This window comes from Chrysemys picta, chromosome 2 (genome assembly GCF_011386835.1).
Source record: "Chrysemys picta bellii isolate R12L10 chromosome 2, ASM1138683v2, whole genome shotgun sequence".
Classification (NCBI taxonomy): domain Eukaryota; kingdom Metazoa; phylum Chordata; order Testudines; family Emydidae; genus Chrysemys; species Chrysemys picta.
In genome coordinates, this window is record NC_088792.1 from 60456209 (window position 1) to 60482700 (window position 26492).

Below are 26492 nucleotides of genomic sequence, written 5' to 3' on the forward strand. Positions count from 1 at the left end.
ATGTGGGCAAAAAACCATTACTAGCAGGAACCTTTAGAAAAGCTGATTATTGGGTGGGAAACGGCATCTCGTGAACCCCTTGGTCAAATGACCCCTAATTTGGATCACTACACATATCTTGCGCCCCCATAAGGTTCACCAATTTATAGTGGTGCACCTCAGGAGATGGCAGGGTAGGGTTAGTGACCCAAAGCTGACATCTGTTGAGCTAGATGTTCTGGAGATATAAGCCCTAAAACAGCGATTTTTAAAAAAAGGTTCTAGGTGGTCGGTGTTTTAAAAAAAACAAAAACGTAGAGCTAGAACTCTAGATCTAGAATTCATAGGTAGATACTAAGACCTGGAAGATGAATCACAGACCACTGGATGGCTGTGAACTCACCCTTCCATTAACACTGCTAAAGATAAGTTAATTAGAACCCCCCACCTAAGACAAAAGGAATTTTGAACTGAGTGGCTGGAGATTGCTACAAGGTGAGAGTTTTAGGTGGTAATTTCATTTTGGGAGAAATGCAATCAAAGCGTTTGGGTGGAAAATTGGATGTGTAAACTTTCTTGGAATGAGGGTTGCCAAACCTCCACGATTGTCCTGGAGTTTCCAAGAATTAAAGTATCAGAGGAGTAGCCGTGTTAGTCTGTATCCACAAAGCCACCAGACTCCTCGTTGTTTTTCAGGAATTAAAGATTAATCTTTAAAGATTGTGTCATGTGATGAAACCTCCAGGAATAGGTTCAACCAAAATTGGTAACCCTGCTGGGAGGGGGGATTGGGGTAACTAGGAATAGGTGGTAGGGGAGGTAAGAGGTTCAGGTGATGGAGGCACGTGACACCCCAGCACGTGACACTACCAGCCATGCATTGCAACCCCTTGTGCCTCCTCTGCCAACAAATTCAAGCCATCCTGCACCTCAACCTTCCTGCACCCCAACCCCCAGCTTGGTCTTGGCATCCTAACCCCCTGCATCCCACAGCTGACTTTGCACCCCAACCCTCCATGCACCCCAACTTTCCTGCAGCCCCAGCCCTTCCAGTGTACCCCAACCTTTCTATACCCCAGCTCTACCAGTGCACCTGACCCGCTGCACCTCCCAGCTCTGTCAGTGCACCCCAACATTACAGGAAAGCTACTGAATGCACATTAATGGAGAAATTGGAGGGTTCATGGCTGACCGGAAACCATTACAAGCTCTGACACCGCACTGTTCTTGGAGAGGGGGTACATCTTGGAAAGGTGTCAGAGGATTTTTCTCTCAAACATAAAATTGTCGGTGTTTTGGAACACAAACCCTATCTGTGATTTCTCCCACCAGCCTGCTACAAACTCCACCCTCTAGCCATTCTGAAACATGACCAGGAACACTATGCCACTGCAACACAGCTGTCCTTCATCCAAGGCACTGCATGTGAGTCAGATTAGAGGAGGGAGGAAGTGACAGTAATAGAAAAGTTAGTACACACGGAGTGAAAACTTCAGGGAGAGGTGGTCCCTGCTTGCAATAGGGAGGCCTCTGTATGGTAGTGGGGATGGGGGAATGCAGTGACTGGGTCAGAGGTATGGCGGGGGAGGTGTGCTGAAGCAGGGCTGGTGAGGCACAGCTGATGAATGTGTGTGTCAGGTGGTGCAGCTGGCTCAGAATGCTAATTGTGGAACACTAGATGTACAACTGCCTATATAGCCACTACCTCCTAACGCCACCAGAGCTTTTCCTGTTTAAAAAAAAAAAACTTGGAAATTCCATGGCAAAGAACAACGTTAAATGCAGAGTTAAGGTTGCTTGAGGGTATGTCGTACCCCTGCAGAATGCTGTGTGGAACAAAACTCAAACTACTGAAAACCAGGAGATACACAAGTAAAGGTTGTCCATGCAAGCTTACCTCTGCCTTCTTTCCACAGTGCCCAGTTAACACACATACCTTTGCTCTGCCATGTACAAGCTCTTCACCTCCTTTTACAGCCCAGACACTCTCATCCACAGGATTCCATCTAACAATATTACCGGACAAGACAAAAAAAAAAAAAAAGGCTGCCCACCCCATGTTCCATCTGTTCCCTACAGCTGGCAGTAGCCAATGGGAATTGTTTGCATATACTCCAGATGCTATCAGGATGCTACGTGTACCTACACTAGAAAGTGGAGACAGTAGTTGGGCCTGCTTGGTAAGTTGGTGATGTGAGGACATGTGGATCACTCTGAGGTGTGTGAGACATCAGAGCTTAGGACAGGACGAACTCTGTGTTTGCCACCCTCCGATGTCTGAAAAAAAGGGAGGAGCTAGATATGTACCTTCAGGATCCTGTGTCCATCAGTACAGTGCAGAATTGTGTACCTTATATCATTAGAAGGGCACAGGGGCTGTATTAGAAAGGTATTTTCAGTAGCAAGCTGGCATATGAGCAATCTAAGCATTTATTATCTATGCACACTCCAGGCAAAGTGAGTTGCTCAGTGGCAGATGGAGCTGTACTGAAGAGCAGAGGAAATAGTTAGCTCTGCTTGGTAGGTGTGTTAGCGAGACCTGTGGATGACTTGGAGATGTGTGACAGAGCAGTGGCTGAGATATGAGGAGATCTATGTGTGTGTGTGGAAAGGCAGGAGGTGCATGTGTACCTTCAGGATGAAGTATGTCTCAGTTCTATGTGGAACTGTGTAGGTTATGTCAGTAACAGGGCATGGGGCTTTAATTACAAAGGATATTGCCAGCTGTGAGGTGGAATTTGAAAGGATTCCAATGCTTTCAGGATGGCTAAGTGAAAGTGTAGGTTGAGATGGTATCCTGTATGTAACAGTAGTCCTACACTTTAGCTGGGAGGTGGGAGTCCCAGCTCACATAGATGTACCCACTGTGCATAGCTAGGGTGGCACGAGCAGTGGCTTGAGCTAGGCGCATGAGTACAAGCCCACCGAGATCCCCTGGGCACATACTACTTGTGTTAACAGGGAGCATTGGGGAATTACAGAAGGAGGGCAGAGTTAAGGTTGCATGGGCAACCTTAACTCTGCAATTCCTGATGTTCAGAAGTTGGAGTTTTGCTCAACTCAAGGTTCTCCAAAGGGAAAACATGCCACCAAGCAACTTTAACTTTGTGTTAACATAATTTTTTTGCCATTGAATTTCAAGGCAATACGAGTAACTGTATGGATTTTAAAGCAATAAGAAAAGTCATCCTCAACCTAAACTAGAGTGGAGCTAGCATCCCACTATAATAGAATCTCTCTCTTTATCACTGTTTTATTTAATATATTTTCAGAGTAATTTCTGTAGAAAACCATCACTGACAATATTGTCCTTAGAACAATATAACATTATACCCATTTGGTTTATATTGGAGATCTTACTCTGCTGGCCTCTTCCAAAGCTTTTTGATCTTTTGATGCCTGACCAGCCACAGAGCTCAGTCGAATAGCATTTGCAGCAATAATGAAAGGAATGCAGGCCAGGATAAGCAAAGTTAATCGCCAGTCATGTACAAAAGCAATAATGATGGCGGCCAGAAGGGTAGAGGCAGTCTTAGCGAACAAGCCAAGTCGGCTTCCAGTAGCCTATTAAAAGCAAAAGAGTCCAAAGTTAGAGTTAATTCCTGACACACAAAATAGAGATCAATTGTATGAAATCATTGTTCACTCAGGATCAAATATTCAGAGGGAGAACAATCATAAATGTTGTGCTTTTAAAATGGACAATTGTATATGCAAAAACCCACATGGACAATTACATATGCAAATACCCCTAGCTGTGGGTTAGGTTCAGGAAGCCTGATGAAGATGTCGCCACATGGGCTCAATTCAACAAAAAATATCAGGGCCCTCCTGTGCCTCAACAAGGCACAGAAATCAAGAAAAGCCAACAGCCTCTAATTTGGGGCATGTCCGTTTTTGGGTGCCCAGCTTAAGGCACCTAGGGACTGATTTTCATAGGTGCTGTACATCAGCTGGAGATAATGGAAGCTGCAGGTTCCTTTAATTAGGCACTTTGTTTCCAGCTGTGTTAGCAGCAGGAAATGAGCGTTCACACCAAAGAGCTCTTCTCTCCCTGAGGATCTGCACATCCATGTCATCAAGAAATGTAAAAGTGATAATTGGCACACCGGATCTGTGTAAACTGTGACAATACTCATGGCTCAGCTGAGCAAATACTGGATTTTCCAGCTGGGGGCCTAACTGGAAAATCGGGGAAAAAATTGATTTGATTAGATCTGAAACAATTTAAGAATTTTTTTTTTGTTGAATAACAAATAATAATTTCAAGTTTACCAAAACATTTTGGTTGACTAAAAACTCCGCCCCCCCCCCCCGCCTCCTCCCGCACACACACAATTTTTTTCTATTGATTTGGCCATTTTGTGGTGTTTTTCTCCTCTTTTTGATTTGGTCAAATTTGAAAATGAAAAGCCATTTCAAAACAAAAGTAGAAATGGCATATGTTTAAATAGTCAAAATGAAACATTTAGACTTAAATCAAATCTCCCTTCCTATCTCTTTTGACTATTAGTCAATTTTACCTGAATTCATGAATAGATTTGGGGCCCCTAAAAATACATATTTCAGCAAAAATACCATTCACTGAAAACACGTTGGCCAGCTCTACTCATGCCTGCAGATGAAATGGAAAGTTTTGTGGAAACAATCCATCTTTCAAATATCGCACTGTGGACAAATCAAGAAAACCTTGGGTGGGAAGTATGAGTCTTTCTTTGCTAGCCAGAGGCTTTCCTGCCCTCAAGAGACTTTTGTGTTCAATAAAATTATAAAACCAAATCAATGCCAACATGAATTATTGCCATAGACTCTAGGGGCTTATACATAAAGATCACTTTGAGACTTCAGCTAGCACAACATATGGCTACCCACTTACTTAGCAGTAGCTGTGTTGCTTCCAGGCTATTAGGGAGACAAGGTAGGTCAGGTAATATCTTTTATTGGACCAACTTCTGTTGGTGAAGAAAACCTAAAGAAGAGCTCTGTGTAAGCTCGAACGCTTGCCTCTCTCACCAACAGAAGTTTGTCCAATACATGATATTACCTCACCCACCTTGTCTCTCACTCACTGATATTTCTTTGTTCTCCAGAGCAGGGGTTCTCACCCTTTTCCTTTCTGAGCCTCCCCCCCCCCCCCGCAACATGCTATAAAAACGTCATGGCCCATCTGTGCCACAATAACTGGTTTTCTGCATATAAAAGCCAGGGCCGGCATTATGGGGTAGCAAACAGGGCAATTGCCTGAGGTCCCATGTCATAGGGCCCCCCGTGAAGCTACATTGTTCAGGCTTTGGCTTCATCCCCATGTGGTGGGGCTTTGGCTTTCTGCTCTTGGTCCCAGCGAGTCTAATGCTGGCCCTGCTTGGCGGACTCCCTGAAACCTGCTTGCAGCCGGTTGGGAACCACTGCTCCGGAGAATGAATGTTCATTTTGATCTATTAAGCTTTTTTATAGTTTGGATCTCATGCACCACCTTCTTCCTGTTTTACCTTGACAGCTGGGATGATGGACCTTACCCTCAAGAATTAAGTTGCAGTTTTTAAAGATTCAAGTAATTGTACGTTCCATCAAATATTTAATTGATTCCTACTCTGTACTGGCCAGTAAAGAGGAGATGGGAGGGTGTATGAAATCTAGTGAGTCTGAGGATCTAGTGAGTCCAGGAGTTGAGGAAGGATTTTTTTTTCCAGACAAGTGAAGTAGAAATTTAATTTTATTTTAAACTATTGAATAAATCAGGAAACTTATTACTCTTTGCTCATGAGTGAATTTATTTTAAAAAGTATGGCTGATTTTTTTCTTCTGATTTTTTTTGATGGGGTCATGTGGTGGGAGAAAAGGGGAGATTGGCAAATTCTGCAGAATTTGCCACTTACCAGTAGGATTTTCAGTGGCTCCTATGCTACCCCACTTCCCAAAATCACACAGTCCCTCGTGCTTCTGCCATCACTGATACTCTGTATTAATGACAACTCACTTCACCCCATAAAGCCCATATAAACCGGCTTTCTGTGTGAAATGCAGTGGACAGAGCTGGGAAGAAGAAATCTAGCCACGTCAACATGAGGCCAGGGCATTGGCTGCAATGCAATTCTCCCACACTACAGCCCCTCCAAGCAACTGAAGTGGCAACTTGATACACTGAAGACTTTGCTCCATCATGCAGTTTAAGTGGTGCAGAAGTGCTTACACTGTCCCTTGGAGGTGACTTATTTTTAAAGTTACCAAGTTGTTTACTTAGCCGCTTACAGCAAGGAAATGGAAGGTGTATGAACATCTGCCGAAGCTTTGTTAATCGTCATAATTTGGGACTAGTGAAACTGTTTCCAAGACATTGATAGTGTGCTATTTAAATGTGTCAGCCGGTCGCTAGAGTAGATTTACCAACTCGTTTTCCAAAATAACTTCATTGTCCCTTGCCAACACTGTAATTCATATTTGTAAGCAAAACATACAAACAAAAACAAACATACCCCTTTGACTTGTGAAGCATCTGTTGCTAGTCTTGTTAACAAAACCCCTATGGCATTTTTAGGATCGTCGTACCACCCAATCTCCTGCAAGGGAATAGATGGTTCAGTTATTTTTGCTTTTGCAAATGAAATGTTCTTATCGTAACTCAGACTTGTCAGGGTCATTAGTACAATGTATGAACATTTAAAGCTTGACTAGCATGTATGTTTGGGGAAGAGAGAGAACCAACATAAGCACTAAGCTACTCACTCTTCTTTTGTGATGAATAACATTTGTCAGATATACTGAAAACAATCTTAACATAAACTATTCTTACCCTCAGAACATTAAACTGTTAACAATCCAGGTGCTAACAACTGCAAAGATTATAGAATTTAGAGTCAAGTACGTGTCATGCACCATAATGACAGGTTTCAAAGTGGTAGCCGTGTGAGTCTGTATCAGGAAAAAGAACGAGGAGTACTTGTGGCACATGTACTCCTCGTTCTTTTTGCACCATAATGAGAGTGTCTTCCATGCCCATACCAACATCTGATAGGCACAGTGCTCCTCTCCTACACCTTTTATATTACGCTGACTTCTGTAGAGCTATTCCTGATCGATATGCACGTGGGAGGAGAATCAGCTTTATTATCCTTAAAGGTAGTGGAAAAGAAGGAGAGGTTTGGATTTTTGTGTAATTTCCCTCTCTTCCCCTATCCCCTTAGAATGCTCCTGTGCATATGCACAACCCTGCGATACCAAGTGCTACCAATGGGTGTGCAGGGTGCCTAATCGTTTACCCACAGAGAATCCTCTGCAAGGAACAAATAGAGGTGTGTCCTTTCCCAGGGATCCATCAGCAGGGAGTATCCAAGGAGAATCATGTTGCAACAGTATTATTGTAAAACATTCCCGATCCAGCTGGTCATCTTGACTAGAGAAACCACTCTAGTGAGCAAAGATAATGCTTTGAGACCCTATACCTGTTATGATATGGTCCGTTTGCTATGGAGTTTGATGCAAACAGACCTAAACCTATTTATCTAAACATTTATATCATGACCATCGGGTATTGGAGGGAGGCTCTACACAGGCTGCATGGAACCAGAAACTTTCATGGTGTTATACAAACATCAGCCCACAAAAGCCATCTCGCTCACATGGCAGGAGTGCTGCATATTTGCTGTCTATTGCTCTGACCCAGAAACGTGGCCCATACCTGCTGAAGCAATGCTTTGAATGACAAAGATCGCAATCTCTTGGTCAGAACTTCCCCAGACTTTGCAAACGTGAATCCCTGAAAAAGGAGAATGGGAAATAAAACAGTTGAATTGAATGTGCTGGGCTGTACAGTCATATTTAGAACAACCTGCTGTAAATGTGATGATATTTTAACCATTCAGCCACACAGTTTACAGAACCTACACAGTGTTTTGGGATATGGTTTGACATGTTAATTTCAAGCTGGTGAAAGGTACCACACACATTCCTGGAAACTGAAGTTTCATCGTACTGCCCCACCCACATGCTTCTGCAGCAAGTTGCAGAGGTCAGCAGTGGAATCACCTTCCCTGCTTACTCATTCCTTAGCCTCACTACTGTAGAGGAAAATCTAAAGAGGGCCTTTAAAACTTTGGTCAAGCTAGTTGGCCTGAAGTATTAGCCGAGCTTGTTTCTGTGTGTAAGGGGCATAAGGAGGCAAAGCGGAATGGAAAGTCCCCAAAACAGAACAATGGCTTTCTGTGTATAGGGGGCATGAGAAGGCGAAATGGAAAGTCCCCAAACACAATACATTTGCAATAGCCAAGTTTATGAAATATATAACCGCAATGAAAGCATTAGAAAAGTCACACCACAGAAGAACTAGATTGGGAATAACAACAACACAAAAGGCCAAATAAGGGAGATGATTGTTCTTCTTGATTTTTGGCCTGTATAAATTTTGCAATTTAGCCCAAATAAGGTAATTAACATGAAAAGTATGTGTAATTTGTTTGTGGTTTTAAGCTTTAAAAGCTTGTTTGTTTCTCAAATCGGGAGGACAGTTCCAATACCAGTCACCCCCTGCACGCTTGTAATTAATAAAGGAAGCCTCAGGCTGTGTTCTGATCCAAACACAACGTGTGGTTGTTTTTCCACAACACTACTCACTCTGCTATCTAACAGTGCTGACTGGGCCGGTGTTTTTTGTAACATACACACCAATGTAGTGGAACTGGTCTGTGCCCAAACGCATTCCCCCTAGGACACAGAACAGTCAGCAGCACCTTTCAGGCATTGAGGCCCTGGGCTGCTTTGTAACTGGCAATCGGGAAGGGTAAGGCTCTGTATTCCATACCAGCCACTTGAGTCATTCAGTGTGGCTTGGCTCTGGAACAGTTTCTAAGAAACACAGTGAATACAAAGTTGCATTATGTCCCCAACATACCTCTCAACGAGATCTGAAAATCTTGATCATAATGTATGTGACCAGATACTCAGCTTTGACTTTTCAATATAGTGAAATTTACCTGGATTATGTGTGTTACTAAGCTGATCACTGCCAGTACAAGACACATTAAAGAAATCAATGTGGTGTTTTTGCTCCTTTTTTCAGCATCTGTTTCTTGAAAAGCCTATGTAAGAAAAGCACAAAGTGATCACCAGTTACAATAGCTCAGGAAACACTGTAGACACTATTGAACTTCACCTTCTCTCAGCTCTTCCCCAGCACTGAACTCTGCCACCTCTCTGCTTTCTGCTGCTGGCCAGGAGGTCACTCCACCTCTCCCGGCTGACCTGCCTCTCATCAGCTGCTCCTTCTCCATCCCTCCACCAGACCCTCTCCACATTTGCCTGTGAGCTGCAGTCCCATTAAACCCTGCCTCCAGGCTGCCACTTCACCAGCTCTTATCTGCCTTTCACTGAATGCTGTCACTCCGGCAGACCATCGACCTCCCCTCCAGCTGACTACAGCACCCCTCTTCTCTTGCCTGAAGATAAAAGATTCCCTAAACATCTTGCTCCAACCATTCTCCCTGGCTGCTGCTCCAACTCCTAGTAGCTTCCAACAATCATATACTGGAATCCAAAGGAAGACTCCATTTCTTTCCTGTAATGATTCAGGAATTAAGGGGTTAATTATTCAGACCGTCCCATGGATGTCCCTGGTACTTACAACCATGTTGGAATGCAAGATACCTTGAAGGAGCTTACTGTCTGAAAAGAATGGGTACAATGCAAAGAGCAGGGTCAGGTACAAGGCAGGGAGTCTGCACAACAGTGGAGAGTGGTAAATGAAAACTGTGAGTTTGATAAGGGAAGGTGATTTGCTTCACTGGAAAGGTGAAGTCATTCCAAATACACGGCTGGAAAATAGGCAAGAAGTCTCAAGTGGGGAGATGAGATCAAGGGCTTGATCAAGTTCCTACTAAAGTCAAAGGAAAAACATGTAGAGTTCAGTGACAGTGGAAGTAGAAGGAGGCTCTAAGGCATCACTAGAGACGACTAGATGGAGGGTCAGGCAGGATTTAAAGTTCTGCATTTGTGCCTGGCTCAAATTAGTTTACCATACAGTTCTGAACTTACCCCAATGATTTTTCCATATAGAACAGAAAATGCAGGGTGGACGCCACCAGAGAAGGCAGCAGCAATCACGCCAAAGAATATATGCAGCCACTCAGGTTTGTTCAGAGCCAGAATTCTGGAATAAGGCACAGCAGGGAGATTTTCCTCCTATGTAAGAGAGCAAATTCAACTGTTCCCTGAAAGTTATGGAACATGGCAATTCCCTCAGCTAGGGGGTAAATCAATAAACTGTCCTAGCAACTGTTCACAGATAATTCGCCCCAGCCTCCAATGTGCACACTGAATGAGCAAACATATTGAAGATTTGCCGCTCTGTAATTTAAGGTCTTAAAACTGCAATTGCAAGACAAAAAAAATCTGCAGGCATAAATTTAACAAAAGGCTAACTGGGGGGTGGGTGGGATGGGGTCTATATAGTTCAGTGAAATGTCAAATAGGGTCAGTGACCGTGGATTGCAACTTTAACACATGAATCATTATAAGGACTGTGACAGACCCAGACCAGTGGGGTACAGGAGTCTGGTAGAGGACAAATATACTGGTCACTGGATGAGTAGTTTTCTGATCCTTGAGTGACCAGAGCAGGGGCTGCACTAGAGTAATCAGGAACCTGCTAGAACCAGTTAAGGCAGGCAGGATAATTAGGACACATGGAGCCAATTAAGAAGAAGCTGCTAGAATCCATTAAGGCAGGCTAATCAGGGCACCTGGGCTTTAAAAAGGAGCTCACTTCAATTTGTGGTGCGAGTGTGAGGAGCTGGGAGCAAGAGGCGCAAGGAGCTGAGAGTGTGTGCTGCTGGAGGACTAAGGAGCACAAGCATTATCAGACACCAGGAGGAAGGTCCTGTGGTGAGAATAAGGAAGGTGTTTGGAGGAGGCCATGGGGAAGTAGCCCAGGGAGTTGTAGCTGTCATGCAGCTGTTACAGGAGGCACTATAGACAGCTGCAGTCCACAGGGCCCTGGGCTGGAACCCGGTGTAGAGGGCGGGCCCGGGTTCCCCCCAAACCTCCCAATTGATCTGGACTGTGGGGTCTTCCAGAGGGGAAGGTCTCTGGGCTGTTCCCCAACCCATGTGGTGAATCTGAGGCAAGAAAATCCGCCAATAAGCACAGGATCTGCCAGTATAGAGGAGGAACTTTGTCACATGACCTAAAAGTCTCACTGTTCTGAGCACAAAAGAATTAGTTTAGCATTTAGCAGTAATACAATTGGCAATTAGTATGTTAGTCTGTTTTGTATTTTACAGAATACCGACTATGAATCATTACCAGATGCATGGAAAAGGCATATCAAACAGTGATTTAGGCTTCATCTCCCTTGAAAAATACATGGCAGCTCAATTCAGCTTCACTGAACTATTCAAAATGTCCATACATTTGTTGAGGAAGTTGTGGAAAATGAAATGAAAATATAGGAACTGGTACAAATTATTAGATGAGGTTTTGAGCCAGTTGCGATGACCTCGCCTGGTTATCTTTGCCTGTGTTTCAGAGACTGGAAAAGCCTGCCCACACTTCAACCATACAAGTCTGCTGAACTTCGTGACATAAATAATTTCATGTCTTCCCATCTGATTTCTTCACTTTACTGCAAACAGTTTGAATTCTGAAGTCATGTATCTTGCCATCTATTTCCTTTGACAAGGCCCAAATGCAACGGTTATGAATAGATAAAAAGTGTGTTCTGGACTTCTGGGTGGTACATTGTAAGAATGCATCCAGTTGCTGCTTATTGTTTGCATCGTGTTCTACCAGTAGACTGTACTATAATAAAAAAGAGCTCCTAAAACAGGGTTTCTTCACTGGTGGGTTGCGACCCAAAATTGGGTCATCTGAATGAGTTTAAGGATCACTGGGTGGGCTGGGCTCAGCTCACCCCTCCGGGCTTTGTGACCTGGTGCACATGGTTGCAACATCATTCTTACAAATTTGGCCCGGTTGACCCCCCCTCATCAGGGGGGCCGGGCCAAACCTGAGCAGCGCTGCAACCTCTGAGGTTGCAACACCCGGAGTAGGGAGCCAAGCCCAGCTAGCCCTGCGGGACAGGAGCTAGGGTCTGTCTCAAGAGGTGAGACTGATTTGTTTACATCTTTGTTTTCCCTGAAGATTCCCAATTCAAGTATTCACCCAGGTCAATGCTGCATATGGCAGGATCATAGCAAAGGTGACAAGGCTTAAGACCTTTTTAAAAAAGAAAATACAATGACCTTTGTTCCTATTCTTTAGCTATCACTAAACTTTAGGATTAAACTGAATTTTAACATTAACCTCTTTCTCCTTTGTTTTCTTCTTTTCAGATGACTTTTTCTTAGAAGAGGTCTTTCTGCTTTTATGTCTTCTGGATCTCTTGGGAATGCTTCCCATCTCAATGATTCCTGGTTCTTCAAAACCACCAAGATCAGTCAGATTCTCCATCCTGAGATCATCTAGATTCTCTTCCTCATAGTCTTCATCTTCTGTCTCTTCACCACTTTCTGACCTCTCATTTTGAGTGTTTCCACCATGACCCTAGTGACAAGCAAAGAACAGTGATACACAGTCACAAGACAGTTTGCAGCAAGGGGAAGGAACAGTATACTTGGTATGGAAACAAACAAAAATAACAACACTTTGGTTACATGGTCACTTTCACATTGTAATTTGCATTGGCCAAGTTCTCTGCCCGTATAAGTTGGTGCAATTGCAACTTACTCCAGCAGAGAATTTGGCTCTGTATATCCCCCCCCGCCCCACTATCTATATAGTTCTGTGATGATGTCATTCACCTCTTTTGCTCAATTATGTTTTTGACTCATTACATTGGGTAAATGTGAAGCACTGCTACCGATGGAAAAACAACGACTTCCAACTCATAAACAAGATTGACTGATCAACTTTCACTCAACTAGAAAACATGCAGAAACTGCAAAGCGAAAATGGCCCAGCCGTTTGAGTGCAGAACCTGCATGTGTCAGCAACATTATCAGTGAGATCATGGGCGCTGACACTCTGGGTGCTCTGTGGCTCAAGCAGACACCAAAAAAAAATTTAAGAGGTGTTCAGCACTCACAGGGCTGGATAATCTTTTGTGGGCCCCAGCACCTGGACTGTGGCCCCACCCCAATGTCCCTCCCCCGATTGGCCTCTTCCTCCCCAAGGCCCCACCCGCATTCAACCCAGAGGCCCCGCTCTTACTCAGCCTCTTCCCCCTGAGGCTCGCCTGTGCTCTGCCCAGAGGTCCCACCCATGCTTAGCCTCCCTGCCACCCCCGAGGCCCTGTCCACAGGTCGAGGGGGAGGGGGACGGAGGAGCACCCACCAGCAAATACAAAAATCAGCACCTGTGAGTGAGTTATACAGATAATTTTCTGCAGTAGAGAGATGGCCAATAAATCTGAAGCATTTAGTCAGGAGTGCTCTATCACATCTCATTACCTGCTGCATCACAAGAGAATAGTAGACACCCTTCTGTGTCATGAGTTCATTGTGTGTTCCCTGTTCAACAACACCGTTGTGAAATCCAGCAATAATGTCAGCTGTCCGGATTGTGGAGAGCCGGTGAGCTATCACAATGGTGGTACATCCAGCCCTAACCTTACAGGGGGAAAAAAAAAAAGAGAGATTTTCTTTAAAATGTGGTTGAAAAAAACCCAGAAAATCCCTACCTAACGGCACAGCGATAGTGTGGAAAATACAAGTGTAAAAGCCCTGCTGCCCCTTTATAGCTGATCATTATTTCCATGCATGCTGTCTGATTTAACAACCAAAAGACATTTCTGATTACAAAATCCACGTTTATAATAATGACAGGGAAACGTGGATTAATTGTATAGGCTGAGCAGGTACCAATGCCTATAGCTAAGGTTGCCTGATGCTTCCATTTGTAAGACCTGTTGTCAGATGCTTATAACTTTGCCAAGATTTAATTCTTTGGGCTGAAAGTTTCCATGCTGGTATCTGCCTCAGACTGTTTTATTTGTTTGTTTATTTTGATTTGTTTTTATTAAATTTCAGCAAAAATGGTTCAATCATTTCTCAGAATGAGGTTAGAGAAAAATAATGTTGTTTTGCCTATATTAAAAAATTCTTATTACTGTTGAATTGAGAAGCTTTATTACCTAAACGCTTGAGAGCAGGGACTTGAAATTTGGAGGAGATGGGCATGTCTCACTGGTATCAGGGACGTGCCTTTTACCATTCCCATGAAAATCTGCCCAAATTTGGCCGAGTTATGAGGTTCTGAAAATCTCAATTTGCATGTGCTCAGTAGAGACTTATTAGAGTTCAGCAGCTAAATTCCCCAAAGAGACAGTCTGAGCTCGCTGCATTGTATGACAGGAGTGCACATGCACCATCCCCACAGAGAGACTAAGCATGTTCCAGCCCACGATTGTGGGAGCTGAGCAGGACTTTGCCTGCAATTTCTCCTCCCTATAGTCAGGGGGAGTTGTGGCCCCAGGCACAGGAAACAAGAGTAGGGAGAGTAGAATGAACAGTGATTATGGAAGGAATCAAAGTTATGCAGTAAAGGATGCTCTTGTCTGCAGGAAACTTGCCTTATTTGTTGCAGAAGTAGTAAGGTGTGTAGTGAATGAGGCAGGGGATTGCAGGAAAAGAAAGGATGGTCTCATTATTGTTATAGCAGTTGAGTACTGCCCTAGAGAACTGGATTCTAGCCCTGTCTCTGCTGAGCATTCACAGCTGCAACTGAAATAAATGGGAGATGTGCTTTTAAGATATATAGCGCTGTATAATGCACAATTCTCTGAAATATTGAGTCCTGGGCATCGCAGATCATGCACCCAAAAGCAGTATGCACTTTCAACATTAACATCTCCGTGTCTCCGTAATAAGGCTATAGCCTTTAATGTCATGCTTGCCATATGGTTGTTGTGCTTCTTAATACTGATTGATAACTCTAGCTATAGGATTCCTACCTTATCAAGAGCTGCTTGCACAATAGATTCACTCTGAGTGTCCAGAGCAGACGTGGCTTCATCCAGCAGCAGAATCCTGGGATTCCTTGCTAGGGCACGGGCAATAGCAATTCGCTGTTTCTGCCCTCCACTCAGCTGAGCTCCCCTTTCCCCCACCATGGTGTTAAATTTCTGAGAAAACCAGAGGAGCACAGAGATTGCAGAAGGGGTCAGTTGAAATCCTTTTACATTCCCACCCCCATTTTATTGTTACTATCACAAACAGAAATTCCCCCTTTTAAAAGTTTTATGATGGATGCTCCAATAAACACTTTAAGAATAATTACTTCTAAAAGAACTGTCTTGGCCAATTACATTCAGTATTTTTTCCCCTTGAGGCAGAGGACAGTTTAAAATTCCTAACGATCGGTTTACATTTTTGGCTCTGTCTCACCTTCTAGTTGGACAGGCATTAGTATGTGGTGTGATGGTTTTCTATTAGCTTAAAGAATGTACTCTAAAATTAGATTTTTCAATTATTATAAAATAGAAGCAATTGAAGTGAAAAAACAGACAAACTAGAACTGGCTGAAGGAATCCAGCCTTGATTGGCTAACAACACTAACCAGTGACTACTCAGGACACATCAAAGCAATTTTGTTTGCCAATCTCAACCCAGTTTAAAAAACAAATACAAAAGATGGGAATATTGGAAGTGGGAAAAGATAAATAATACCTAGCAGAAGAAAACAGAATAAAAACAATCTGGTAAATTGAAAAATCTCTCATTGTCCATAGAAATTCCTTATCCACCCTATTAAAAAATGTTGACACATGACATACAGCTAGTATTATAAATTAAGAACATTGTGGGCCAAATTGTCAATTGAAATAAATTACAAAACATCAGTGAAAAGCTAGTGAAGCACCATCTATTTGCACCAGCAGAGAATTTGGGCCACAAAAATTCAGAAGAACCGAGAGAGAGAGAGAGAGAGAGAGAGAGAGAGAGAGAGAGAGAGAGAGACAGAGAGAGAGAGCAAAGAATCCGTCATAGTTATAGGGTGCTCAAAAGTACATGAACTCACCTCAGGCAGTCTGGATATAAAGTCAAAAGCATTGGCTTCTTTAGCTGCTTTCTCAATTTCAGAATCAGTAATACCCTCTCTGCCACAGCGAATGTTCTCAGCTATTGTTGCAGCAAACAAAATAGGCTCCTGGCTTACAAGGCCAATATGTTCTCTTAGCCACTTAATATTAAGTGTCCGAATATCTCGTCCATCTAAGGTAACCTGAGTGGAAAGGCATAAATGAAGAGTTTGGGGAAATGTATTATGTTTAAAATAATTAGTTGTTATAATGGTAGAATAACAATGATAATAATTATTGACTTAAGTATTTGTTTAGCAGCTTCTCACATGGAATAAAGCAATAACATTTAAACAAAATGACCAGGAAAAATTAAAAATATATCTTCACAATCACCTCAGACTAGAAGAATGGAAGGAGTAGGATAAACAAAAAGAATATCCCCAAATATTTAAATCCAAATTTTGACTTCCCTTAATATCAGTAAAGTCCTATCTAGGTTTTTACAATATTCTCATCATCATGGCATACAAGTAATGAAAAATCAGTTTCAGAATTTCGTTGGATGCTACGTATCTTTTGTTCTTTCAAGAATCCAATTTTTTGTAATGTCCTTTTAAAGTATAGGTGTAATCTAGTCAGGAAACTAATCTTCATCCTAGTAGCCAGGAATATCGACAGTTCACCCAAACTAACCTCTCCTTGGACTGGATCATAGAATCTCTGTAGCAGCTGAATAGCAGTACTTTTGCCACAGCCACTAGAGCCAACCAGAGCGATGGTCTTCCCCGATTGAACTTTCAGGTTCAGGCCCTTGAGAATCTGGAAATAGAATCTTTATACGTTAGTCCAATAAATATAGAGCTACTTAAATAAATGGTTTGTTTAGAAAAAGGTCCATTAAGATGCTTGGCATCATGATCAAGCCAATAATGAGAGGTCTGGTCTAACAGTGTACTGAATTCCCAGGCCTGCTTTTAGTCCTTTGTTCCAATCCTGGTTGGAAAGCACTTTGAAGATGACAAGAAAATGTTATTAGTAATAAAAACAATCTTGCTCTGTTCTATTCTTATTCTATAAAGACTGCCCTAAGAAAAAACCTTTGGCTCTGAAAACAAAGTGGGTGTTTTAATATCCCCAATGGAATGAAGAGTCAGGGTTTGACAATCTCTAGAATTTACTAGGGAGGTACTAGTCATGGAGTAATGACACTTTTGATGCTATGTTCACGTTTAGGAACATTTTACCTCAGTCTGTTTATCCAATTTGATAAATGTCATTAGGGGAAGACAGTGAGACAGTACAGACTACATTGTCTTCAATATTCAGATAACATAGCTCTAGGTCTCTGTTTCATGAGACCCAGCTGGGAGAAGTAGACTGGCTTAGCCAGCAAGTTACAGGGTGGGTTAGATGCAGGCAAATCAGCTGTGACTCACCTCAGAGATGATTGAGTTTATGCTTGTAGGTTGGAGGAACCCATCAGAAGAAATGGCAGCGCTAACAGCAGCACACTCAACTGAGATTGTAACCTGTTGGATCCACAGCTGCTTTTGCACGCAGGAAGCAGTAGTGGCGAATAGCATTTTGTTTGACTTTTACCCTTGGCCAGAAGGTTCTGAACTTTCAATTCTGGTACAGATGTCAATCCAGAGAGAAGTATTGGATTACTGCAAAGTATCACACATGGGACTGTACAATAAGATGACTCGCCTCACAAACTTCAACAGGTGGAGAATATGGCAGTCTGTTTCTTAGAGGGCATTATCTGTAGGGAGAATCTTACCTCCATGCTCTGTGATCTACACTGGCTTCCATTTCATTGTCAGGAGTGATTTAGAATAATGGCTTTAACCTTAAAATAGGTTGAGTCCTGGCTATCTCTAAGATTACCTCTCCCCACATGAGATATCACAGCAGCTGAGATCTTCTGAAACACTGACACAAACAGCTTTCTGGGTTTAACCACATGAGGGCTGGAGGTGAGGCATTCTTGGTGAGGAGCTTGAAAGAAGAATTTGCTTCTGATTCAATTCACCAGAGGCCAAATTTACTCACTTTCAGATTATGCTGTAAGCACCATTTGTTCTCCCTTGCTTTCTCCAGCAGGTGAAAATGAAGAAAAGGTGGATGATGGTGGTGAAGACAAAAATTTAGTTTTGGAAGGACATTCATCCTGCATTGTTGTTGTATTCTTATAACTGTTATAATAACAACATTTAGCTTTTACATTTAGCTCTTACATAGTACATTTCATCCATATATCTCAAAGGACTTTAAAGACGAGGTCAGTATTACTATCCCCATTTTACAGATGGGGAAACTGAGGAAGAGAGAGGTGAAGTAACTTGCCAAGTGTTACTTTGCAGGCCGTGGCAGAACTGGGAATAGAATCCTGGTCTCCTGAATCTTCACCCAATATTTTTTCAACTAGACTACAATGTGGTGCATAAATACCCAGAGTACAGGATGGACACTTTAAAAAAACTGAATTAAAATAAACACATTAAATTGATAAAATATCAGTTTTCTTTTTAGTCACACAGATAATGGCAGCAGCTTTTCACTGCAAAGATGAATTTAATAAGATCACTTACTTTAACATCAGGTCTAGATGGGTAACTGAAATGGATGTTTTTGAATTCAATCTCTCCTTTGAGCTGGTCTGGTCTGTATCCTTCTTTGGCACTGCTATCTAGAAGATGGTGCTGAAGAGAGATTTTGAAAAGGTATTACACATTTCTGTGATTTTACAGTTGTGGCTTTAGATGGATAAGTTCTTTAGAACGGTAAAAGAAACACTGCAACACTACATAGCAATTTAACTGATCACTGGTTGCTGTATTTCGCCCCAGAGGATTCTGCATATCAGTGAAATGCAATCCTTGTGTAGACCTTGCAAAGCATTTTGGGATAGGGGACAAGGAAAGAACAGGAGGAACTAGAATAATAAAACATTAACTATACCTTAAATCATCCATCGCCCAACATTTACAATGGGCCCAAATCCCTTAGCTCCCTCCCAGCATCTGCCTAGGCAGAATGTGGGTTGAGAATCAGTTCTTGGAGGAATGATGCAGCCTGTAATTGTTGGTAGGCTTAAAATGCATGAGCAAAATAAACAAACTGGGGATTTATTACAAAGTCTTCACCCCTAAAAAGATACCATCATCCTGAGGCTTCCTGCTCTGAAGTCCAATGGAAAATTAGCCCGGCGCTAAATAGCCTGGCCTGGAATTGCTCCTCCACTTCCCAGGTTGCTGATCTCTGTTGGACTGACACTTTTCAATGACCCAGTAACCACCAGCAGAGTTCAAAGCTTCTCTTTGAGTAGGAATGGGAAATTTAATGGGGACCTCCTAGGCTCTCTATGCTCTACTCCAAGACCAGCAAAACCAAAAATAAAACCAAACCCTTTGTCTCTGAGTTTTGGTTTCCGATTGGTTCTGGTAGTAGCTTCCAGCTTGTTCTATCTCCATCCAAGACTCTAGGCAATATGGGAAACAGAGTCCTGAGCCTCTGTAGCCATTGTTGCTGTAGTCCGGGGCGAGTCCCCTAAAGATGAGCTTAGTGTAATAGGTCAGGAACAACCAACTCCAGAGGTGGTTACACAGAGTTTGATCACCCTTAATTTAGTTTCTCTAGGCAAAATTCCACCTTTTGTTATATCCACACAACCTCACTGAAACCAATAGGCATTTATGGCCATAACAGAGGACAAAAGGCAGCCCTTTGTTCTAACTTAATATGAACCTGAGACTGCAGATATATAACAAACTGCTGTACAAAATTCTAAGAGTTAGTTACTGAAAGTGTGGCATCCCTCTTCCCCAGCAACAGTATTACCATAGCTTTCAACAGCACTGTTAATCTCCAAATCAAAAGCAGTTGAACTGAAATCATGTCTACTCCATATACTTGTGTTTTAAAGAGCAATGTCATTTCACTTAGCTCTTCACCACTTCCTCTAAAAAATAAATAAAACAGGAAAGAGGGCCTGTCAAGGCTGCTTCCCCACTCTGAACTTTAGGGTACAAATGTGGGGGCCTGCATGAAAATTTCTATGCTTAACTTCCAGCTTAGATCTGGTCCGCTGCCACTGTTCCCAAGTGGATTCCCTTCCCTGGGAAGCCTTGAGAAACTCTTCACCAATTCCCTGGTGAATACAGATCCAAACCCCTTGGATCTTAAAACAAGGAGAAATTAACCATCCCCCTCCTTCCTCCCACCAACTCCTGGTGGATCAAGATCCAATTCCCTTGGATCTAAAACAAGGAAAAAATCAATCAGGTTCTTAAAAAGAAGGCTTTTAATTAAAGAAAAAGGTAAAAATCATCTCTGTAAAATCAGGATGGAAAATAACTTTACAGGGTAATCAAATTTAAAGAGCTCAGAGGACCCCCCTCTAGCCTCAGGTTCAAAGTACAGCAAACAGAGATAAACACTCTAGTAAAAGGTACATTTACAAGTTGAGAAAACAAAGTAAAACTAACAGGCCTTGCCTGGCTGTTTACTTACAAGTTTGAAATATGAGAGTCTTGTTTAGAAAGATGTGGAGAACCAGGATTGATGTCTGGTCCCTCTCAGTTCCAAGAGCGAACAACTTCCCAAACAAAGAGCACAAACAAAAGCCTTCCCCCCGTCCCGAAGATTTGAAAGTATCTTGTCCCTTTATTGGTCCTTTGTGTCAGGTGTCAGCCAGGTTACCTCAGCTTCTTAACCCTTTACAGGTAAAAGGATTTTGGAGTCTCTGGCCAGGAGGGATTTTATAATACTGTACACAGGAGAGCTGTTACCCTTCCCTTTATAATTATGACAGGGCCCCAATCTGTAAAATTGAACTATAGATCTGAATTTCCCCCAAGTTTGCAATAAACACATTTAGGACTTTGGTTAATGCTCATTAATATGAATAGAAATGTTGTCTTATTTCTGTTTTCAATGGTATGAGTCTATAGAGTTCATCCACTTTTTGAATTTTTTGAGAAATAAATCAGAAATTTCAGACTGCTAGAAAAGTGACATTAAGTACCTTACTGATAACCTTGTACACTTCATAGGCAGCACCTCGAGCATTAGCAACACTTTCCAAGTATGGGTAGCCCTGGCCGAGATAGAATGTGCCAAGGAGCAGAGAGAATAATACCTACAGGGAACAAAAACAGGAGCTAGCGTACAGTGGTTCCAGACCTGCAATTTCCTTAGTGCTAAATGTCACGGTAATCCTGGTAGTTCTGTAAGAGCTTTTCCAGAAAAAATATAAAAAAGAAAATCAAAACTAAGATTTCAGGCTGCATTTTTCCAGCTCCCCCAGTTTTTATTCTTTCACTGGATTTGACACAGGAAGTGGTGAATGTAGCTATTGTGTGAAGCCACATGCCTTTTAACAGTTGGATTAGCTTTTTTTGTTGCTGCTGCTTTCACTAACTCCCATGAAGAGAATAAATAGTGAAATTAAACATCTCTCCATCTCTTTGCAATATTTAAAACCTCAGCGTCCTCAAAGAGAGTTAATCCAGTTTCCTGAGGCCCCAATCCTTCAAAGCGCACACTTAGCATTATACACTGTAACTAGTTCCATTGAAGTCAAGTTCTCATCAGAAATCAATGGGGCTACTCACAGTGCATAAAGCACGTACCTAAGTCTTTGCAGGATCAGGGCCTTATTCCTTTCCAAAGGAAAAATAATCTAAACGTATTGGTAAAGTACAATAATCCCTTGCAGGGATTTAAAAAAAAATGAAATATGGCCACATGGATGTGACACTGGTAGAACAAGTGCCAGCTCATGCCAAAGCCCCAGACTTCCCTGAATGCTTACAGATCACATATCTGGAAGCCAGGTCAATTCACTTGTGTTTTAGTATAGAGCAAAGTGATTGTTAAATGTATAGGAATATATCTGGTGTTTAAACTTCATGAAAACTAATGGGATGTTAATGCATTGTTTTAAGTAATGCATTGTTTTCACTTATCTGGATCCCGTTATAATACTGTAGCAAAAGTTCACATAGTGTATGCCCCTGTTGGTAAATAACCCATCAAATGAGAAAGAAGTCTTGTGGAATGCAAATGAAGAACTTTAACAGAAAAGTGTTAATTTCAAAGCAAGTGGTCATTGTGTGTGATGATCGAAGGTCAAAGACTCCAAATGTATTTCTCACTCTCTGCCATCAAAGGAAAAGCCCACAGGGGTATTGACCATGTCAGCTTGTTTTCTGTGGGAAGAAAACTATGAGTATGGATTCAGGGAAAAATCCTTCATCTCTGTGCTGTTTGGATACTAACAGGGCAGAATAAATGAACATGGAGATGGAGATTCCCTTAGCTATTCTGGGTAACCAGGAGATACTTTTGGGAAACTAGCAGATCACTACATCTCTGCTACCATTTGGAATTATAGGCTGACTCATCTGTACATACATTTTATTTGCTTTAATCTCTCAATAACTCTTATTACCTTTTCTTAGCTAATAAACCTTTAGTTAGTTTACTATAGAATTGTCTACCAGCGTTGTCTTTGGTATAAAATCTAGGATACTAATTGATCTGGGGTAAGTGATTAGTCTCTGGGACTGGAAGCAACCTGAATGTGGTGTGATTTTTGGTGTAAATGACCTTTTATCACGAAGTCAAGTTGGTCTGGGTGGCAAGACAGACTGGAGAGTCTGTCTCTCCATGGTAAGACTGGTATAGTGACCCAGGAATTCACATTTGTTACTGGATTGGTGAAATCTAATTATAGAACACACCACCATTTTGGGATTTCTGCCCTGTTTTCTGACAGCCTGCCCTGAGGTAGGCACTCAGGGTCGTGAACCACTCCAGACAGCATGACAGTGACCAAATGAGATATTTATTATGGAACTTTGAGATCTTAAATATGTAGATTCAACATCTCGGTTGATTTATATTAAACATATTTTAACAGTTAGTCTGATGGGTACTTTGTGCCCGAGTAGAAATTATAGATCTTTTTATGCAGTACTTAAACAACAAAGCATTTTCTCTAATTTATAGACCATTATTAAAAAGTTTGCCTCAGCTAATCGGACTATACTGTGCTGTACTTACAATTAACACACGTCCGATGTCATAATTCTCTTTCTCCTCCACTGTGAGTTTGGTTCCGTACCAAAATGCAAGAGCACAGGCTCCAAATAAAATAAACTCTGTGAAACCCGAAGATGTGTAGGTGGTAATGGATTTTTTGACTCCAACTTTCCTAGCATTCTCTAGGTTAACATCATATCTGAAAACAGATGATAAATGTTAAATCTGGTATGTACCCAGATGACATTCAGTTCCCTAGCTTCCTTTCATGCTTCCAGGGTTTTCTGCAATAAAAAACAATTGCCTAGATTCTTAGATGGTGTGAATCAACACAGTTTCATTGATTTTACATCAACAGAGGATCTGGCCCATAATTGTCAACAGTAGGTCTGCCTTCTGGTGTTATTTCATTGAACGTAGCTGCTCTGAGTGAATTATCAGGCACACAGATAAACATGATATCTTAGGGAACACTCAACACTGCTTTTGTAAATGGAAATTGTGCCTCACCGATCTATTACAATTCTTTGAGAGTTTCAGCAAGCGTGTGGACAAGGGTGATCCAGTTGATATAGCGTACTTGGACTTTCAGAAAGTCTTTGACAAGGTCCCACACCAAAGGCTCTTAAGCAAAGACATGGGATAAGAGTGATAGGAAACAAAGGGTAGGAATAAATGGTCAGTTTTCACAGCGGGGAGAGATAAATAGCAGGGTCCCCCAAGGATCTATACAGAGACCTGTTCTGTTCACATATTCATAAATTATATGAAAAAGAGGGTGAACAATGAGGTGGCAAAAATTGCAGATGACTCAATTTATTGAACATAGTTAAGTCCAGAGCTGACTGCAAAGAGCTACAAAGGCATCTCACAAAACTGGGTGACAGGGCAACAAAATGGCAGATGAAATTCAATGTTGATAAATGCAAAGTAAAGCACATTGGAAAACAATCCCAACTATACATAAAAAATGACAGGGTCTAATTTAACTGCTACCACTTAAGAAAGATTTTGTAGACATCATGGACAATTCTCCAAAAACATTTGCTCAATGTGCAGCAGCTGTCAAAAAAGCTAAGAGAATGTTAGGAACCATTAGGAAGGGGATAGCTAATAAGACAGAAAATATAATGCCACTATGTAAATTCATGGTATGCTCACACCTCATATAATGTGTGCAGTTCTGGTTGCCCCATCTCAAGTAAGATATATTAAAATTAGGAAAGCTACACAAAAGGGCAACAAAAATAATTAGGGGTTTGGAACAACTTCCATCTGAGGAGAGATTAAAAAGACTGGACTGTTCATCTTAGAAAAGAAATGACTAAGAGAGGATATGATAGAGGTCTAGAAAATGAATGAAGAGAAAATGAATAGGAAACTGTTATTTACCCCTTCATGTAACATAAGAACTGGGGGTCACCCAATGAAATTGATAGGTGGGAGGTTTAAAACTTACAAAATGAAGTACTTCTTCACATAATGCAGTCAACAACTCATTGCCAGGCCAAAAGTATAACTGGGTTCAAAAAAGAATTAGATAAGCTTATGGCAGCTAGGTCCATCAATGGCTATTAGCCAAGATGGTCAGGGGTGGAACCTATGCTGTGGATGTCCCTAAACGTCTGAGTGCCAGAATCTGGGGATGGATCACTCAAAAATTGCCCTGTTCTGTTCATTTACTCTGAAGTATCTGGCACTGGACACTGTCAGAAGACAAGATTCTGGACTAGATGGACCATTGGTCTGACCCAATATGGCCATTCTTATGTAATATTGGAAAAATTGGCCTGAAATAAGCCACATGAAATTCAATAAAGACAAGTGCAAAGTATTACACTTAGGAAGGAAAAATCAAATGCACAAATACAAAATGGGGAATAACTGGATAGGCAGTAGTATTGCCAAAAAGGATCTGTGAATTCAAGTATATCACAAATTGAATATGAACCAACAACGTGATGTAGTTGTGGAAAAAGATAATATTCTGGGGTGCACTCAGGGGAGTATCATATTTAAGACATGGGAGGCAATTGTTCCACTCTACTTGTCTCTGGTGAGGCCTCTGCCAGAGTAGTGCATCGGTTTAGGAAAGATGTGGACAAACTAGAAAAAGTCTAGATGAGAGCAACAAAAATGATAAAAAGTTTAGAAAACCTGAGGAAAGGTTAAAAGAACTGGGCATGTTGGTCTTGAAAATTAAAGACTAAGCAGAGACCTGGCTAACAGTCTTCAAATATGCTAAGGAGTATTACAAAGAGGATGGTGATCAGTTGTTCCCAATATCCACAGAAGACAGGACAAGAAATAATCAGGGTAATCTGCAGCAAGGGAGGTTTAGGTTAGATATTAGGAAAAACTGTCTAAATATTAGGATAGTTAAGTACTGGTATGTGTTACCAAGGAAGGTTGTGGAATCCACATTACACTCGTCTACAATTGTTGAGAAGTCGTCTGCTTCAGAGATAAAATGTGCTATTTATTATGTATTTTGATGTGCTGAATTCAAATATGACAATTAAAACAACTGATTGGCTACTGTTTCTATATATTTAAGTTATTACATTTTATGTCTATGTATATTGTGTAGATAGTAGAGTGTTAATCATAAATTGTAAACCTAGGTCTTTTCATGTGTTTATGGTTGCTTTACATGATAATATTTCACCTGTCCTGTTTATGTAACACTTTAAAAATCAGCAAAATGGTTATATAAATCAAATTTATTATGAAACAAAAGGCAAAAAACTATTATGTACATAGTTTAGTCCTATTCGGTGTCTACTTGGCGCTTTTTGGCTTCTCTCTTGTATTCATTAAATGGAGCATCTTTTGTCACTGTCCAGCAATAGTCTGCAAGCATTGATGGGCTGCATTTGCCCTGATAGCGTTTCTCCATTGTTGCAATGTCCTGGTGAAATCGCTCGCCGTACTCGTCACTCACTGCTCCGCAGTTCGGTGGAAAAAAAATCTAGATGAGAGTGCAAAAAATGTATCTTTACTGACATGTTGCAACCAAGGCTTTTGTATGCCTTGAGGAGATTTTCCACCAACAACCTGTAGTTGTCTGCCTTGTTGTTTTTGAGAAAATTTATTGCCACTAACTGGAAGACTTTCCATGCCGTCTTTCCCTTGCCACACAGTGCATGGTCAAATGCATCATCTCGAAGAAGTTCACGAATCTGAGGACCAACGAAGATACCTTCCTTTATCTTAGTTTCACTTAACCTTGGAAATTTTCCACGGAGGTACTTGAAAGCTGCTTGTGTTTTGTCAATGGCCTTGACAAAGTTCTTCATCAGACCCAGCTTGATGTGTAAGGGTGGTAACAAAATCTTCCTTGATTCAACAAGTGGTGGATGCTGAACACTTTTCCTCCTAGGCTCCAATGACTGTCGGAGTGGTCAATCTTTCTTGATGTAGTGGGAATCTCTTGCACAACTATCCCATTCGC

General features: G+C 41.7%; 2 protein-coding genes across 2 annotated transcripts in view; one reads left to right on the plus strand and one right to left on the minus strand.

Annotated features, from left to right (window-relative positions):
- LOC101931388 (ATP-dependent translocase ABCB1-like) overlaps window positions 1–26492 on the plus strand; it is a 432036-nt gene that overhangs the window by 129249 nt on the left and 276295 nt on the right. The gene's annotated exons all lie outside the window — the stretch shown is intronic.
- The window catches only part of LOC135981317 (ATP-dependent translocase ABCB1-like), a 49513-nt gene that overhangs the window by 19223 nt on the left and 3798 nt on the right, over window positions 1–26492 (minus strand). Inside the window, exons 3-15 of the mRNA XM_065583279.1 lie at window positions 23060–23237; window positions 21018–21131; window positions 18583–18693; window positions 16682–16807; window positions 15985–16188; window positions 14918–15088; window positions 13416–13574; window positions 12271–12510; window positions 10003–10149; window positions 8946–9050; window positions 7655–7732; window positions 6453–6536; window positions 3340–3543 (exon numbers count right to left, since the gene is read on the minus strand). Of these exons, the coding sequence (XP_065439351.1) occupies window positions 3340–3543; window positions 6453–6536; window positions 7655–7732; window positions 8946–9050; window positions 10003–10149; window positions 12271–12510; window positions 13416–13574; window positions 14918–15088; window positions 15985–16188; window positions 16682–16807; window positions 18583–18693; window positions 21018–21131; window positions 23060–23237 (1921 nt within the window). The remainder of the gene's footprint in view (window positions 1–3339; window positions 3544–6452; window positions 6537–7654; window positions 7733–8945; window positions 9051–10002; window positions 10150–12270; window positions 12511–13415; window positions 13575–14917; window positions 15089–15984; window positions 16189–16681; window positions 16808–18582; window positions 18694–21017; window positions 21132–23059; window positions 23238–26492) is intronic.